Here is a 15,828-nt window from a genome sequence, read left to right on the forward strand (position 1 = left end):
CAGTGAGGGACAAATCAAAAGTGGAAATCCTAAAAGACTATCGCTGGAGCGTGGCTACTGTTTGTCTACTGTAAAGTCACAAGTGGTACTATTTTAAAGTTACGGTTTGATTACTCTGAAGGTACTAGATAATCTGTGTGGATTAGGAATTAAGCACAAACCGTTACCAACTTCGTTTGTGTGGACATGAGATCATGAGCCATGTTCAGTGATATAAACTTAAAACCAAGAGCTAACTATCTGATCTGCGGCGCCCCCTGTAGTCGTTTCACACACTGTACTGAGTGTCACTTTTTTCTCTAATTGAGGAGATAGAATCTGCATAATTTTACTGAAATTCCTATAAATTTGCAACATACACAGTTGAAGGCCGTATGCATAAAGTGTTTTTGCAGGCGCGAGTGACCACGTGCGTTAGTGATGCGCGGGTCGGGTATTTTTCCAACCCGCGGGTCCCGCTTTTATAAAATTATTTTACAACCCGCACCCGCGACCATTAAATAGACATACTGAATATTGTAATTCAAATGAAAACAGACTTTATTTCAGCCTAAAAGTGCTTGGAAACATCGCCCTGTAAACTGGCAACAACATATAATGAATATGAGCAATAAATCAGTTCATATTAATAACAAGATAATAATACACATTTAAAACATTTACAAAGCAGCGTTTGTAATCTAGGCTAAACTATTCTTTATTTTAGATTTGTATAGGGCAGGCCTACAGTACAGTTTACAGCCTACGTAAATAACCACTGACATTTTTTTTTTTCATTTATCACACGGAAATGTTTATTTAGCGTTTTTTACATTCGCTGTGCAAAAAAAAAATATGCTAAAACATTAAATTTAGCAGGTTGACCCTTTTTTTCTTTTTAATGATGTAAAGTCCCGACCTCGATTTTTCCCGCACTTTTATTTCTTTGTTTTTGTTGTGACTGGCAGCGGAGCTGCTTGGCACTTTCGTGACTTGTCACGTGACGTAACCTTATCAAAGAACTTAATAAAATATGAAAATAGATATTCCCAAATATTTAATATAGGCTATAGGTAATTGCACGTAACATACATGAATTTTTTATTTTATTTAATTTTTAATGACCCGCCCCAACCCGCCCCGCAAATAAAGTGACAATTTCTTTACCCGCCCCAACCCAACCCGTGGGTTACGTGCGTGTTTGTGTATGTGTGAGCATATGTGTATGTGTGTGTGTGTGTGTGTGTCTGTGTGTGTGTGTAAGCTCATTAAAGAAGTTAGCATTTAAAACTAATAACAAGAAGAGAAAAGACTTTTAGCAGGTTTGAGGTGAGCTTCATGGAACAGTGTAGTACACAAAATTTTATCTCAAACAAAACAATAACGTGGCGCTAAGTGAGGACTACCTTGTAACCACGGTAACAAATGAAGCAACAGGAGAAAATACCATAAACGTCACATTTGATTAGTCAAAGTACAGCGGTACCTCGGCATATGAATTTAAACTGTTGAGTTTTGATGATGAATTGCATTTACATTTAGGCATTTCGCAGACGGCTTTATCCAGGGCAACTTACTAAAAGTGCTTTAAAGTATTCGTCACTGGATAAATACTTACACTGGGTTACAGTAGGTTAACCCACAGAAATATGTAATGTATGTAAATATTATATTTCCCATACGAAATAATGTAAATGGGGATAATCACAAAAAATGCTACCAATATTTACAATTTCTAACACTATATTCATATTTTTGCATAATAAAAAAAAACATTCAGGAAAAATGTGTAAATGACATACAATAAGAAATAAATAGACATTAAACTTCACTTCAACTCAGTTTATGATTCCTCTTGGCACCGTCTGTTTTAAAAATGACTTTTCCTCTTGCTACGGTTTCTGGCGTTTTGGACAGCGAGTGAAACAGGGGGAATTTAGGGAGTAAAAGTACCTTGTATGAGGGGTATTTCAGCTGCCATTTTAACACACACACACACACAGAATTTGGGGAAGAGCTAAGGTTGATTTGTTTTAAAAAATGAAATATGGGAGCTTTAATCTCTGAAATCGATCCTTGATGATTCACCACGAGGTTAAAAAAGCAGCAGATTTGAGAACAGCTTGCGACGTGTGTCGGAAGCGGAGTTCATGAAGCTAGTTAAATTAGCAGGCTAATTTCAAAAGACGTTGGGATATAGAGCCCATCTAACTCGACTATCAATTACAGAAGTAAATATCTGCGAGCGGTAGTGTTGACTGACAGCAAGCGGACAAAAGAGCGCCGTTTCCAGCATGCTTTTCTCGGCTGAAGGGATAACGATCTCCTGAGGCTTACAGCTCATTGTAGCAATGTCTGACACAGATACGATAATCTCAGAATCTCTATAGAGATGAAATGGGGGAAATGACAGTTGCATATTATTGTGTTAAATGCGTGTCCCTTTGTGAGGCGTGCGTTGTTTTGTGTGAAGGTGTCGGGTTGAACCTCATCAAGGCTGTAATCATCACTTTTTTTAAAGCGTTTTCTTCTCTAAGATGGAATGAATGGAAAATGCTTGAGACTACAGAGGAGGGATAAGAATCATAAAAAAGGAATAAAGCACTCTGTGTTGTCATGTAATTAGGAAAGTAAGCAGTGAATGGCAGCTGAGATGAAGCAGAGTTACAGTTACCACCCAGAAGATGATTATTTTCCTATAACAGCATGTTGCTGAGTGGGTTTTTTTTCACTCTCTAGATGCTCATAAGACAATATAATCAGCTCCTGATGTAAAAGAAAAATACAAGGACGGTTCAAGTCAAAGTCGGACTTTGAATAACAGAACTCAGTTCTGAGAATAAAAGCTCCCTTTATTTCTCTATATAATCCCCTGCCACACGAATGCACTTATTCCACTGTTTTGCTAGTGCTTGGATACTATCAAGGTGAAAAGTTTTCTCAGTACACAGGATCTGATTTACTTCTGAAACGCCAGTCTCGCGGTAACTTCTTTAATGTCCCAAACATGTGGAAATGTCTTGGAGCGAGGTCAGGACGGTACGGGGGATGTGGCAATAACTCCCAGCTGAGTTCCTGTACAGTAGTCCCCTCCCTCCTCCTGGTTCTTACATCGTTCAACACCAGTCATGATTCTTTTCAAAGGTGAAGTGCAGGTTCATTTCATTTGTTTTAACTTTATATTTTGTATTAATTATTTTATATGATTTTTTGGGGGGTTGTAAAACAAATGATTAGAGTTTCCTTTATTTTTTATGGGGAAATTTGCTTTTATATACAAGTTTTTTGATATACAAGCATGTCTTTAGAATGAATTATGCTCGCAATTCAAGGTTTAAATATATGTATATATACAGTACAAAAAGAGAGAGAGACAGAGACAGAGCCAAAGCTGCTTTTATAGAAAATGAATCAACACCCTCTGACTAATCAGAATTCTGTTTTTAACAGTGCTGAGGGGTAAAGCCACTGATTTGGTTTATAATTAATACTGACCCCAGGGTTTCTCTACAGGTCTTAAGTCTTAAGAGCTTATATGCTACGCTTATAACCCTCTAACGCTCAGGAATACCAAATCCCCACCTCGGCTCCCATTCCCTCCGCAAATGTTTAAATTATTAAAGGCAGGAGTTGAGAAGAGGACGCGTACCAAGCCTGCATTTCTTAGCCTGCAGGCACTTAATGCATGTTGCACACATGGAGGCTGCAGGCAGACTGCTGAAAGAAAATCCACCTTTCTTACCTTTTCTTTCCCTCACAAGGGACAGCACCTCTTATTTTTCTTATTTTTCAAAACCTCATCCTTGGCTTCTTCTGTCCAAACTTCAACACACAGTTTCTCCGATCGGCTTCTCAAGGCTTTGTGGGCTTCATGTTTAAAAGCAAATAGGATTTTATATATTTTTTATTTTTTGTCTGTTGTTGATGTTTTTTTTTCTTTCGTTTTTTTTACAAGTGCTGTGTTCTTTTGAATCTGCAGCTTTTAAATCTGTTCGCTTTTTGTGAAAAGACAAATCATCTGTCTGGGAGATTATTGAGTGCGTCCTCAAAAATGTCAACATCGTTGTGAAATAAAAACTGGCATTTGCATGCTGCATGATTTTATACATACTTTGCACATCACTGTCATTATGTTTCAGTTCCATACATTCATTATGTTTCAGTTCCATACATTCTACTTTTAATTCAGGGTGCCAATATTTATAAAGTTCTCCATATGATCCTTTTTGAAGAATGTGTTCATTATATAACTTGGATTATATAACACAGAAACAAAAATAACTCTGAGGCTAGATGGAAATAGTTAGGTAGATAGATAGATAGATAGATAGATAGATAGATAGATAGATAGATAGATAGATAGATAGATAGATTTGTAATCGTCAAGCCAATGAAGCTGATTGAGAGATGCCAAGAGAGAGAAAAGAAGAGATGGATAGAGGCCCAGAGAGAAAGCGAGAAAGAGAGAGATGGAGAAGCAGAAAGAGAGACGTAGTGTCGTTTGTTATACAGAGTGAGTCAGAGAGCACTCCTGCTAACACATAGCTCTTGCTCTATCGCTTCCTCACCCACGCTCTCTTCTTCCATCTTCCTGCCCAGGTTTATTTGTCATCTGTCTCTTTCTCTCTCTCCCTCTCTCTCTCTCTCAGCACTGAACAATAGCTCCAAGGTCACTCTCCCCTCTTGTCTGCCACAGCTCTTATATCGTGCAACACATGCACCGTTTAAACCCGAAGCTCTGACATAAAACCTCATTAAAAGCTCAGGGATATTTCCAAACATCACTTCCTCCACCTGCACTGAGACGGGGGAGGAGAGGCCGCTCGGTCATTTGGGAGACACAATGAGATAATTGGCGCCCTGGACAGGAGACACGCTGCGGGGACGACTATAGCCTGTCACATGTCTCGCTCTGGCTTTTGTACGTGCCTGACATGGTGCAAACTAATTGCTCCGTGTTTATCTCCAAGCAATTAAACCTCACAGTTATGATCTAATTACTGCCTGTCTCCAGTTTCTCATAAGGGCCAGATCTCATTTTGTGGTTTTTTTTTTGTTATTATTTTTTAACTACAATAATTATTATTATTATCTTTGCTTTTGACCTGTTTTATCTTGTCTTTCTGCTGAAATTATTGCAGGCCACTGATCGTTCAGGTTATCAGTGGCCTGCAGTGGAGTGCAGAGGTCTCTCACCACCTCGTCTTCATAGTTAATGTGGTCATTGGGATGCTGATCAATTTAGGGCAATTTTCATTTTGTTTTTCCAACAAAGTACAAATTAACTGCATTCTGAAGCCACACTGTAATCTTTGTAATCTGCAGAGATCCAAGTGCCTAAACTCAGCATGGTGGTTATTCAGGGTTAAACAATAATACAGACGTTGTAAAGAAGGGAAAAATCTAGAAACACTAAATGCACAAAACAAACAAAAAAACTAAAGCATGAATCAGACAAATGAGAAAAAGTGATAAAGACAAGACTAGCAAGTCAAAAAGATAACAGTCCGAGCAGATGCATATTGCACGCCATGATCCGATGTCTGATCTGTAGTTGTATTTTGTATGTTGCTATAATACTCACAGAACTAAGTCTAACAAATCCCAGTCACAGCCGAAGGAATTCTGACCAATCACATCACTTCCAGTGAAAGTCTGAGAAATTGTATCCATGCCTAGGCTGACCAATCTAACTAAATCATCTCATCTATGGCTGTAAAATTTCAGATAGAACCCATCCGGTCCTAAGCTATTTTGTACAATCCCACCTTTTCCAAATGGAATTCTGACCAATGCCACCCAGTCGCAATAGTAAGTCAGACCAATCCCAACAAAGCCTGGGGAATTCTTACCAATCCCACGCAGTCCTAAAGGAATTCTTACCAATCCCACCCAGTCCTAAAGGAATTCTGTTTAATCCCACCCAGTCCTAAAGGAATTCTTACCAATCCCACCCAGTCCTAAAGGAATTCTTACCAATCCCACGCAGTCCTAAAGGAATTCTTACCAATCCCACCCAGTCCTAAAGGAATTCTGTTTAATCCCACCCAGTCCTAAAGGAATTCTGTTCAAACACACCCAGTCCTAAAGGAATTCTGTTCAATCCCACCCAGACGTAAAGGAATTCTTACCAATCCCACCCAGTCCTAAAGGAATTCTGTTCAAACCCACCCAGTCCTAAAGGAATTCTGTTCAATCCCACCCAGTCCTAAAGGAATTCTGTTCAAACCCACCCAGTCCTAAAGGAATTCTTACCAAACCCACCCAGTCCTAAAGGAATTCTGTTCAATCCCACCCAGACGTAAAGGAATTCTTACCAATCCCACCCAGTCCTAAAGGAATTCTTACCAATCCCACCCAGTCCTAAATGAATTCCTACCAATCCCACCCAGTCCTAAAGGAATTCTTACCAATCCCACCCAGTCCTAAAGGAATTCTGTTCAAACCCACCCAGTCCTGAAGGAATTCTTACCAATCCCACCCAGACGTAAAGGAATTCTTACCAATCCCACCCAGTCCTAAAGGAATTCTTACCAATCCCACCCAGTCCTAAATGAATTCCTACCAATCTCACCCAGTCCTAAAGGAATTCTTACCAATCCCACCCAGTCCTAAATGAATTCCTACCAATCTCACCCAGTCCTAAAGGAATTCTTACCAATCCCACCCAGTCCTAAAGGAATTCTGTTCAATCTTACCCAGTCCTGAGGGAATTCTTTTTAATCCCAGCCACTCCTGATAGAATTCTAACCACTCCGGACTACCCCAACAGAATGTTTGACCAATTCCCAAAGAACGTCCCATGTTTCCCACCACTTACATAGCAATTCCAAATGACTAAATTCACTGTTAAATGAATCCTAACAAATTTTAAAATGAAAAAATCCGAAAATATATGACCAATTATTCTTATTTCTTGAAGCACTTCAGATTAATCCCAGCATAAACTGAAGGAACACACACTATGGACAATTTGTGAATGCCACTTAGCCTATTCTGCTTGTCTTTGGGAGGAAACCGGAGTACCCAGAAGAAACCCACCAAGCATGGGGAAAACATACAAACTCCACACACGCGCGCACACACACACACACAGACCCTAGAGGTGTGAGGCAACAGCGCTAACCACTACACCACCGTTCAGTCTAATTCCAGCCCTCTTTCATCTGTTATTTTGTTTGTACCCACCTGCAATATATTTTAATGAGTTTATTCAAAAACAAACAAGCAATAAAGCAAATGAGTCATTTTAACCACAGCATCACTAGTCAAGCTAAAGCAGTTAGAGGAGGAGATAAGTGAATGAATGTGGTAAATGTGTCCTGCAGTGCTATGTGAGTAATCCAGCACATGCCCAATGTGGCTTCTTTGTTTGGTGAAAGTAAAAATAAGAACCACCTCCTCGTGCAATTTTTTGCTGTGTCCCAGGGGATCTCAGTCCCAATGCACACCTCTAATCCCTACCTCAGTGTGAACTGGTGGCTGCCAGATCTTTAAGCTTTTTTTTCTTCCCCCCCCATCAAGTCATTATCACGCGCAAACACATGGCCATAAATGTGGAGTGCAGTAAAAATCTGTATCCTAATCTGAAGGGCTGGGAGTGATGAGTGTTCATGAGTGTTCATTTTTGTACACCTTATGTGTCAGCGTCAGCGATCTGAGTCTGCGTTATCGCATCACAGTCACGGTTCCTGTTTACAAACAAACCAAAAGCTTGTAGCATCTGTGGCTTTTCCGCAGTACGAATTCTGCGAGTTTCAGAGTAAATAAGATACAAATTCTTCTATACGTTTATTCAATCAACTATTATTTATACCACTTACAGTATCGTGTGCAGGATCACAGAGTACAATAATAATTTAAATAGTAAAATATAATACAAGAATTGAACTGACTCGTACTGTATATTTACGCTGTATATTACCGTGTGCTCCTGTGCTCAGCATCACTGCCTTCAACCCGAGATAGAATTTCGGCAACGTCATGACATTTCTGTTAGTCACTTTGAATATAGTGGAAAGCAGAGCATCGTGTATCGAGCAAACACACATCCTTCACATTGTCTTGCAAAAATACTTCCTAACAAGCATGGCAAGTTTAAACTCCACTTCATTAGGTTTAAATAAGATTACATTTCCGCTCCATGTAGCTGGCATCTGTTCCAGTGTTTTTTAGGAAAAAAATGAATTTAATAAAATAATTAGTTACGAGGATTAAAACTGTCAAATTTCACACAATTTGCCGTCTTTTTAGCCGATTTAATCTTAGTCACAGACGAGTGCTTATCAAGGTCTATAAGCATCTGTGCAGGGTGTATCTAACTGGAACTCAGCATGCATTACTGTTTTAATGAATGAGGGAGAACATACAGCACATCTGGGAACAGCATGACTATTATTATTCATTAACATAGAATTTAACACAGATTGACCCTCGGGTGTGCGTGCCGAACACTGATCGGCGCTTTACCAGTAGTGTCACGTTAGAAAGTGATTTTTAAGATAGAACCCACTCGTTTATTATTATTATTATTAGTTGAGGGTTTACAGCAGGTAGAAAACATCTCTGGAGAAGCTTAATGTCAATTTATATATTCATGGTTAACTGTCTTCTACACACTGATAGAGATTGATGGTATTAGATCAACAGAGTTTAAACTGTTAACGAATTTTAATTTTATTAATTTAGAAAACTGAACACACTTTACTGCGCCTGCACGCTTTTCTCCCTAGGGGGCGCCTAATTGCAGCCGAAACATCTTAAGAATAACGGGTATTACCTGGCAAATTTTTAAGAACATATAAAATTTTTTTACCATAATTGTTGTTGTTGTTGTTTGTAATTGTGAATATTATTGATTGAAAAAACCCTGTAAAACGTAGCCTGTTCAGGGAGGCTAGTTGTATTGCGTTGTTCTGTGCTGCACTTAAAGATGACTCTTGAAAACAAACATTCGTTCAGTCCCTGGCTACATCACATGCTACAGTACGTTTAAAAAAAGATGTATCCATATACAATATACAGTATGCAAACATTTTAAATATTATATTTAAACAAGATTATAGGAATAGACACCAGTGTTACCCGGCTTCTTTTTCCGACTCGCTGCACGAGTGTAGAGGAACGCCGTGATTGTCTTTTTTTCCCTCTGGGAGACTTTAGCCGAGCTCCGGCGTAATTAAGGCCGGATTTCACCACACTTTTCTTTTTGAGCCTTTTGAGCTCTGAGACTATTAAAATAAGGATTTTGCCTGGATATTTATTTTTTCCTTTCTCATGAGGCGCAAAGTAAAACAAAGAACTGTACATCAGAGGAAAGAGAAGAACTTCCTGTTCGGCGAATACCTCTAAAGATGAAACTTTCATTTTCACAGAACCGGAAACATCGATCGTATTCTTCATATACAGTAGATCATCGCAGATCACTGGGGTTTTTGTTGTTCTTCAGGGCATTTACTGGAGCATGAGGTTTAATCTGGCTTCACACTGTGGACTTTGCAGATGATTTAATATTCAGGCAATGAGTTGATGAGTGCATGATTTAAAGTTAAGCTGTTTTTATCAGTGCTGTCACCAGTATGGTGGTGGTTGTTATTGCGGTGGGTGAGGGCGGACCAGGGGGACTAGGACTAGGACTAGGACTATACTTCTAGTCAAATACAACAGTAAAAAAAAACTTCCTAAGTCTGGCTTAGAAGTATGAATATCATTTTCTTCTTGAAACTTGAGCCGTCATTAAAACCTCACGTCCGCGACACTTCGACTCACGTGGTGTCTTCTGCACGCACTACAAGCACACGCTGCTGCTCTCGACGCTGCTGGTGTTTTATAGTCATTTAGTTTTGCCTCTTCTTTGGTGTTTTACCTACAATATTGTGGTAATTTGTGTTTGTAAAGCTTTATTAACTGAAATTCGAGGAAAAGCAGCAAATCGCACGGTTTCGACTACAAGCATGTGCTGTTGTTTTTGTTCCTGCTGGGGTTTTTATGGTTGTTGATTTTGTCTAACTTTCTGGAGGTAAAACCACAAAGAAATTGACACCGTGTTACCGCACTAGTGATGCCACCGCAAATGATGATTCCGAAGACGATCTAAATGTGGGTTTTTTTTCCTCGCTTTCCTCTAAGTAGTTTTAGCTCTTCTGCTGTTTTTCTGGCAAATTGCTCTTGCGGTTTAGAAATCCACTCCCTAAACAATTCCATATTGTTTTTACAAAGTCCCCAGTTCTTTAAAGCTAAATAGCTTCTTGTTTACGGTATAAGAGAGCTGTTTTCCTGATTTCCTGATTGACTCGACTGCTCACACCATCCTCCTCTTTCTACTTTCCGTGCTTAAGACTTAAAACGGTCCGCATGCGTTTCATTTATTGAGTCATTAAAGGATAATCTTTAAAGATAAATGGTCCAGGGTTTTTTTTCAAGTCTGTTTCGAATCAAAATTGAGGCAGGGACTCAACGGCGGGACTCGAACCTGGGGCCACAGCGCTAACCAGGACGCCACCACGTCACCATAATAACAACAGATACCTTTGGGGGTTTTTTGGGTTAGATGTGTGCATGATGGAATTTTATAATCCCATTAGAACTACAGTATTACTTCCTCAAAGAGTCTGATTCATCTTGCCAGTGGAATTATATTGTACCTACCTGCTGGATTTAATTACTAATTGGTGGTTAAAATTGAGCTCTTGAACTATAAAAATATGACTCATATCCTCTTAAAGTGCACGTCTTTGTCCTTAAGCATTCTGCTTGTTAACTTTAACATTCAGAATAGAAACGAGTGGTTTAGTGCTTCGTACCATCACCTCATACGTCCAGGGTTGCGGGTTCGAATCTCAAGTCCTGTCTGAGTTTGTTTGTGTTGCCTTTTTTTTTTTAGGCATTCCTTTTTTTTTTTTTTTAGAAAACATTTAAATTATTGGCGCAGTGATGGTGCAATGAATCCAACTACGTGTAGACACCATTTAAAAAGTACTATTTTTTATGACCTTGGGTTAATCTTGCATTCATTTGAAATCACTCTTGACTTCGGTTTGAACCCGTATGATGATGATGATGGTGTTAATTGCATCATGCAGCACCACAAGAGCAATGCAACACGTTCCCATCTTAACGCTCGACCTTCTTCGTCCTGGAAGCTTTGTGTCGTGTGAGCAGCACTTACTATACTCCATCAGATTCTAGCTGAGAAACGGTTCGGAGAACGTACAGTACAGTACCACGGTCATTCTGATGTCATTCTGAAACGTATACCCTACGCTACCCCACATCACATGTTCTCATATTATATTCTCAGGCTTATAGAAAGTCTTTCCAAAGAACATTAATGGTAGGGGAATTTAAATCCATGCTTAAAGTGCAGCTTGGTCCTTATTACAGCTGAGATGAAATGATTACAGGAATATCAGGGAAGGAAGAAAAGAGGACTCGCCATTACTTCCAATAATGTAGAAATCCTGTGCTGAGCTCCGGGGTAATTGAGAGAGCCTTTTTTTTTTTTTTTTAGTTCATACTCCAAATTGGTATTCAGGCCAGTTTTTATGTAATCTATTTAAGATAAAGCGTTCGCGAGGCAAGGCAAGGTCACTCTGCCCAGATCGAACGGCTTTCATTCGTTCACCTGCATTTTAATTATTATTTCCAAGAGGAATCTCAGACAAGCATGGCGATGTACTGCGCTTCTCCTCAGGGGTTCATTTCACTCGTACACCATCCTCTGTTTTATCAAAAGCGACCATGCATGCTTGCACTTTGACACGGTAATTAACCTTAACGTAATTAATTGCTCTGTTCGCTAAAGGAGTGTGGTGGTGTTGGGAAACACGTGGCGCTTTGTGTCGTACTAATCAGTTTTTTTTTTTTCCTCTCTTCTTCTTTCTTTTCCCTTCCAGAATGAATACGTGTGTCCCAGACCGCTGCCTCGAGCCTGGATCGGAGACATTCCCACAATCCACTAGCCGGACTTCTATCTCCAGTTTATCGATTTCAACAGGGTTCCTGTAAAGAATATCCATCGCATCACATCGCATCGCACTTTGGCCATTCCCTTTCGTTCAGATTGCAGGATTGTATCAGAGGAGCGATCGAGAGAGAGAGAGAGAGAGAGACAGCGAGTTGTCGTTTCCCAGAATCCCTTGCTGTGAAAGCATTTTGTATTATAATGCTCGAGACAGAGTTTTTGCAACAATAACATGGAAAAAAACAAAACACATTTCTTTTAATCGCCTGCTGTTTTTTTTAGGAGCTTCCCCACTACACCTTAGTGCTGATGGACCTCTGAAGGGCAGCGTGGACATGGACAGGGACGTGGAAGGCTTCAGCGGTGCCTTTTGTGCATTTCGTTCTCGTCCCTTTTTATCCAGCAGGAATAAACGTTTCGGAATCAAACGCGAGACTAATGAGTCAGGAACGAGGAGATCAACTCCTGGATTTTCCTCCGTAACCTTCTTCATTATCAGTAGAATTAAAAAAGAAGGGATTTAATTCACATTTTGTTTAGTTTTTTTTCCAGTCAGACTTGTCCCCTGCTATTTAACAATCTCGCGTGCGAGCAGGACGTCGGCTTTGCGGCGGATCTTCGTACGGCATTTCTCGTTGGTTGAACACGCAGTCCCGTTTGTTTACAACCTCAGCATGAACACGGAGGGTCTCGAACACTGACTGCAAACCAACATGTGTTTGTGTGTGTGTGTGTGTGTGTGTGTGTGTGTGTACATACTTACTTATGGGACAAAGACGTGTGCATGACATCCGGGTGTCAACATCGTTGAATGAACTTTATTGTTGTTGTTTTTTTTTTTGCCTTCTTTACACTGTAAAACGTTTCTCCCTGCGTTTACACGAGCAAGCGACCGAGCGACATCACGTCCTTTAGGTTTATTATAAAATTCATTTAAGTCTTTAATAAATTAATGCAGATTATATTTGGCTCTGTAAACACCCCAGGCCTGGTTCATGTTTAAAGCAAATTACGGTGAAAAACAAACTTGAATATAATAATATGTTTTAATTATATAAAGAAAATCTAATTAACTTTTTATTTAAACACATAAGTAACAGGGTTATTAGGCTTCTCATAATGCATTACAATATATTTTTTTTCCTTTCTGTACTTTTTTCTGTTGTGCCACAAAAAACCCTGAAACCAAAAATTAATTAGAGTGAAATTAATGTTAAAGTGAACCAAAAAAAAACCAAAAAACAAATAATAATAATAATAATAATAATAATGGAAGAAACATTTATAATTTTTTTTTTAAATATATACAGTACTGTGCAGAAGTCTTGACCCCCCCCCCCCTCTTGAGGAATAGTTCTCGTGTTCGGTCCAGGCCCGTTTTTTCCCGTTTCTTTAATTTAATCCACATCATTTCATTTTATTTGATTAAATGTCACATGAGGAAATGGCAGGGGCTCATGACTGTTGCACAGGACTGTTCGCTCCACATTATAAAGAACCCTGTTCACATTTCAGCTTCATTTATAATTAGAGCCTAATAACGCTGAGCAGGAGATTTATTCACTACTGCACTGATGAACGATGACAGCGGTGTGTTAACCTTGTCGCTTGCTCGTATGAACACAGGGTTGTGTGTGTATGTGTGTGTGTGTGCGCGCGTGTGCGTGTGTATGTTTTTTTTGCTTACGCTGCCGGTTTTTTTACCCTCCACTCGATCTTCGCTTGTCCTCTTCCAAGTCTTTTGTCATTTCTTCTTTCTGAAACGAACTTTAAAGTTTTTGCCGCCAACATGTTGCTGTTTTCTAACAATGTCGGAATCAATGGTGAGAAAATGGAAATGAGTATTGATGAGTTGAAATAAATTGCTAAAAACGAGGGAAAAATCTGTAAAGTAAGGCGAAAGTAAATGAGGAAAATGGATCTTTTTCTCCTGTAAAGGCCTCAAAGATCTGATTTGTTGTTTTAAAAGTATACAGCGATTTAATTAAAAATCATGAAGGTCCAACATGAGTGAATAACAACAACTTTTTAATTCTGCACCATTAATATTACATTCAACGTGATCAATTCCACATATTAATTTCACTTTAAATTTTTTTTTTTCGTTTTTTTGGTTTTGTTTTTTACTATTGCTGTTTTCAATCTTAGGCTGAAAATAAACACTTAGGAAACACATCCGATCGTTGTTAAACACACTGTTTTTCCCATCAACTTGTTGTCACTTTGCTAATCACAACCAATGGTAAATAAATCTATAAAACTCTGTGAAAATACTTTTCTTTCTTGAAGAGGTGTCTTCAGCTACGGTGAATAATTCATGTAAACGCATGTGATTGTTCTGACGGCGGATTTGCTACAGGAGCAGAACGTCCAAGGTATAGACATAAACCACTATTTGGTATTTAAGTTAAAACATTTTAGAGACAGAAAAGCATGTTTAGAATGTGTAGAACCCTTTTAAAAGAATGAGAACAAAATCACTATGAGGAGCCTAAAAAATTCAATGATTCAAGATTCAAAGAACTTTATTAATCCCAGATTGCTTAAATATTTAGGCTTTAAGAAACATAAGAACCCTGCAAGGAGAGCATTTATAATATTTTTTTTTATAAACAATAAAAATAAATAGCATAATTTTATGTAGGAGCAATAAATCTTTCAAGGAGAACACTTTTATTAGTATAAAAACCCTTTCCATTTGGGGACGTTAGACCTCCAATCAAAACCCATTTAAGCTCATAAGAACCCTTCATGTTTCAGGTAAAACCATTTAACAACCACAAAAACACTTCATATATTAATCTATGAAGGTAGAGCTTTAAATAGATCTTTCAAATGATGAAGTTTTCTGTTTTTAAGTTTTTACAGAAGGAGTCTCTGATATCAGTACGTGAAACTTTTCTCTTTTTTTCTTTTCTTCAGAATTTTTTAGGAAAAAAGGAGGTTATTCTTTTTGTAGTTTATCAATAATGGGTAAATCTGCCTTGTTTTTAAAAGAGAGAGAGAGAACAAAAGCCAGTGAATAATCACTTACAGCAACTATTATTTACCTGATTAAAGGAAAAAGGATTTTTTTTTTTAACAAAGTTAACAAAAATTGTGCTTTTTAGTATTTGTGCTGTATTTAGTGTTTCTGTTGTTTGTTTGTTTTTTTTATTATTGATTGGTTCATTATTCTTGTGGATCAGTTGTGTGGTATTTTTGGTGAGACATTACAGGGGGGGATTATTATTATTGCCAGCGCAGTAAGACTGCTGTTTAATGAGATAAGATAAATCTTTCTTAATAGTTGTTCAGCATGGTTTTATTATAACGCAGCGCTGACTATTTTTAAACAAAAACTGTCACGCAATTTTTAAAAATTATTGTAATTAAGTAAAGAAGTGCACTGAAACGCTCTCGTATATTTTACTAAATAATGGAAAATGTCATGTTTCTCTTCAATACATGGAACGGAGGCTCTCAAATATGTCTGTCAAGGAAAAAAATATTTCCTAAAACCATCATCATGTGTCATTTCCACCCATCAGTGTGTGACAGGGATATTATACCCTCCGGGTGATATCCGGTAGCGAAGGAGAGACATGATCGTCCACATCTCTGACAAATTCCTAACAGCACCCCGGATCGTCCGTGTCTCGTCACGTAACACGCGTTTCTAAATCTCGGTCTCGTCTCTAAGAGTCTCTGTGGAATTCCGGGAAGTAAATTTTATTTGTACAGCAAATAAACCCAACTAATGTTAAACTAGAGTGCTTTAAAACCATATAACTGCAAGTCACACACATAAAAACAGATTAATGTAATCACAAGCTGCTACACATTCAGCAGTTTCCAGCTACTGTCTACAAATATGGTCAATTCCATAATTATTGACACCCTCTCCC

The 15,828-nt window shown here is 38.5% G+C and overlaps 1 protein-coding gene across 3 annotated transcripts in view; it reads left to right on the plus strand.

Moving 5' to 3' along the window:
• lrrtm4l1 (leucine rich repeat transmembrane neuronal 4 like 1) overlaps positions 1 to 13,085 on the plus strand; it is a 66,205-nt gene extending 53,120 nt beyond the window's left edge. The window contains exon 3 of one of the 3 annotated variants that reach the window (XR_008355581.1): positions 11,874 to 11,954. Coding sequence is in view for 1 of the 3 variants with exons in the window: in XM_053475746.1 (XP_053331721.1) it covers positions 11,874 to 11,939 (66 nt within the window). In the remaining 2 variants the exon portion in view is untranslated. Of the gene's footprint in view, positions 1 to 11,873 lie in introns of all 3 variants that reach the window. The other 2 variants (XR_008355582.1, XM_053475746.1) reach the window with 2 other exon arrangements.
• The last annotated feature ends 2,743 nt before the right edge of the window (positions 13,086 to 15,828 follow it).

This window comes from Clarias gariepinus, chromosome 17 (genome assembly GCF_024256425.1).
Source record: "Clarias gariepinus isolate MV-2021 ecotype Netherlands chromosome 17, CGAR_prim_01v2, whole genome shotgun sequence".
Taxonomy (NCBI): domain Eukaryota; kingdom Metazoa; phylum Chordata; class Actinopteri; order Siluriformes; family Clariidae; genus Clarias; species Clarias gariepinus.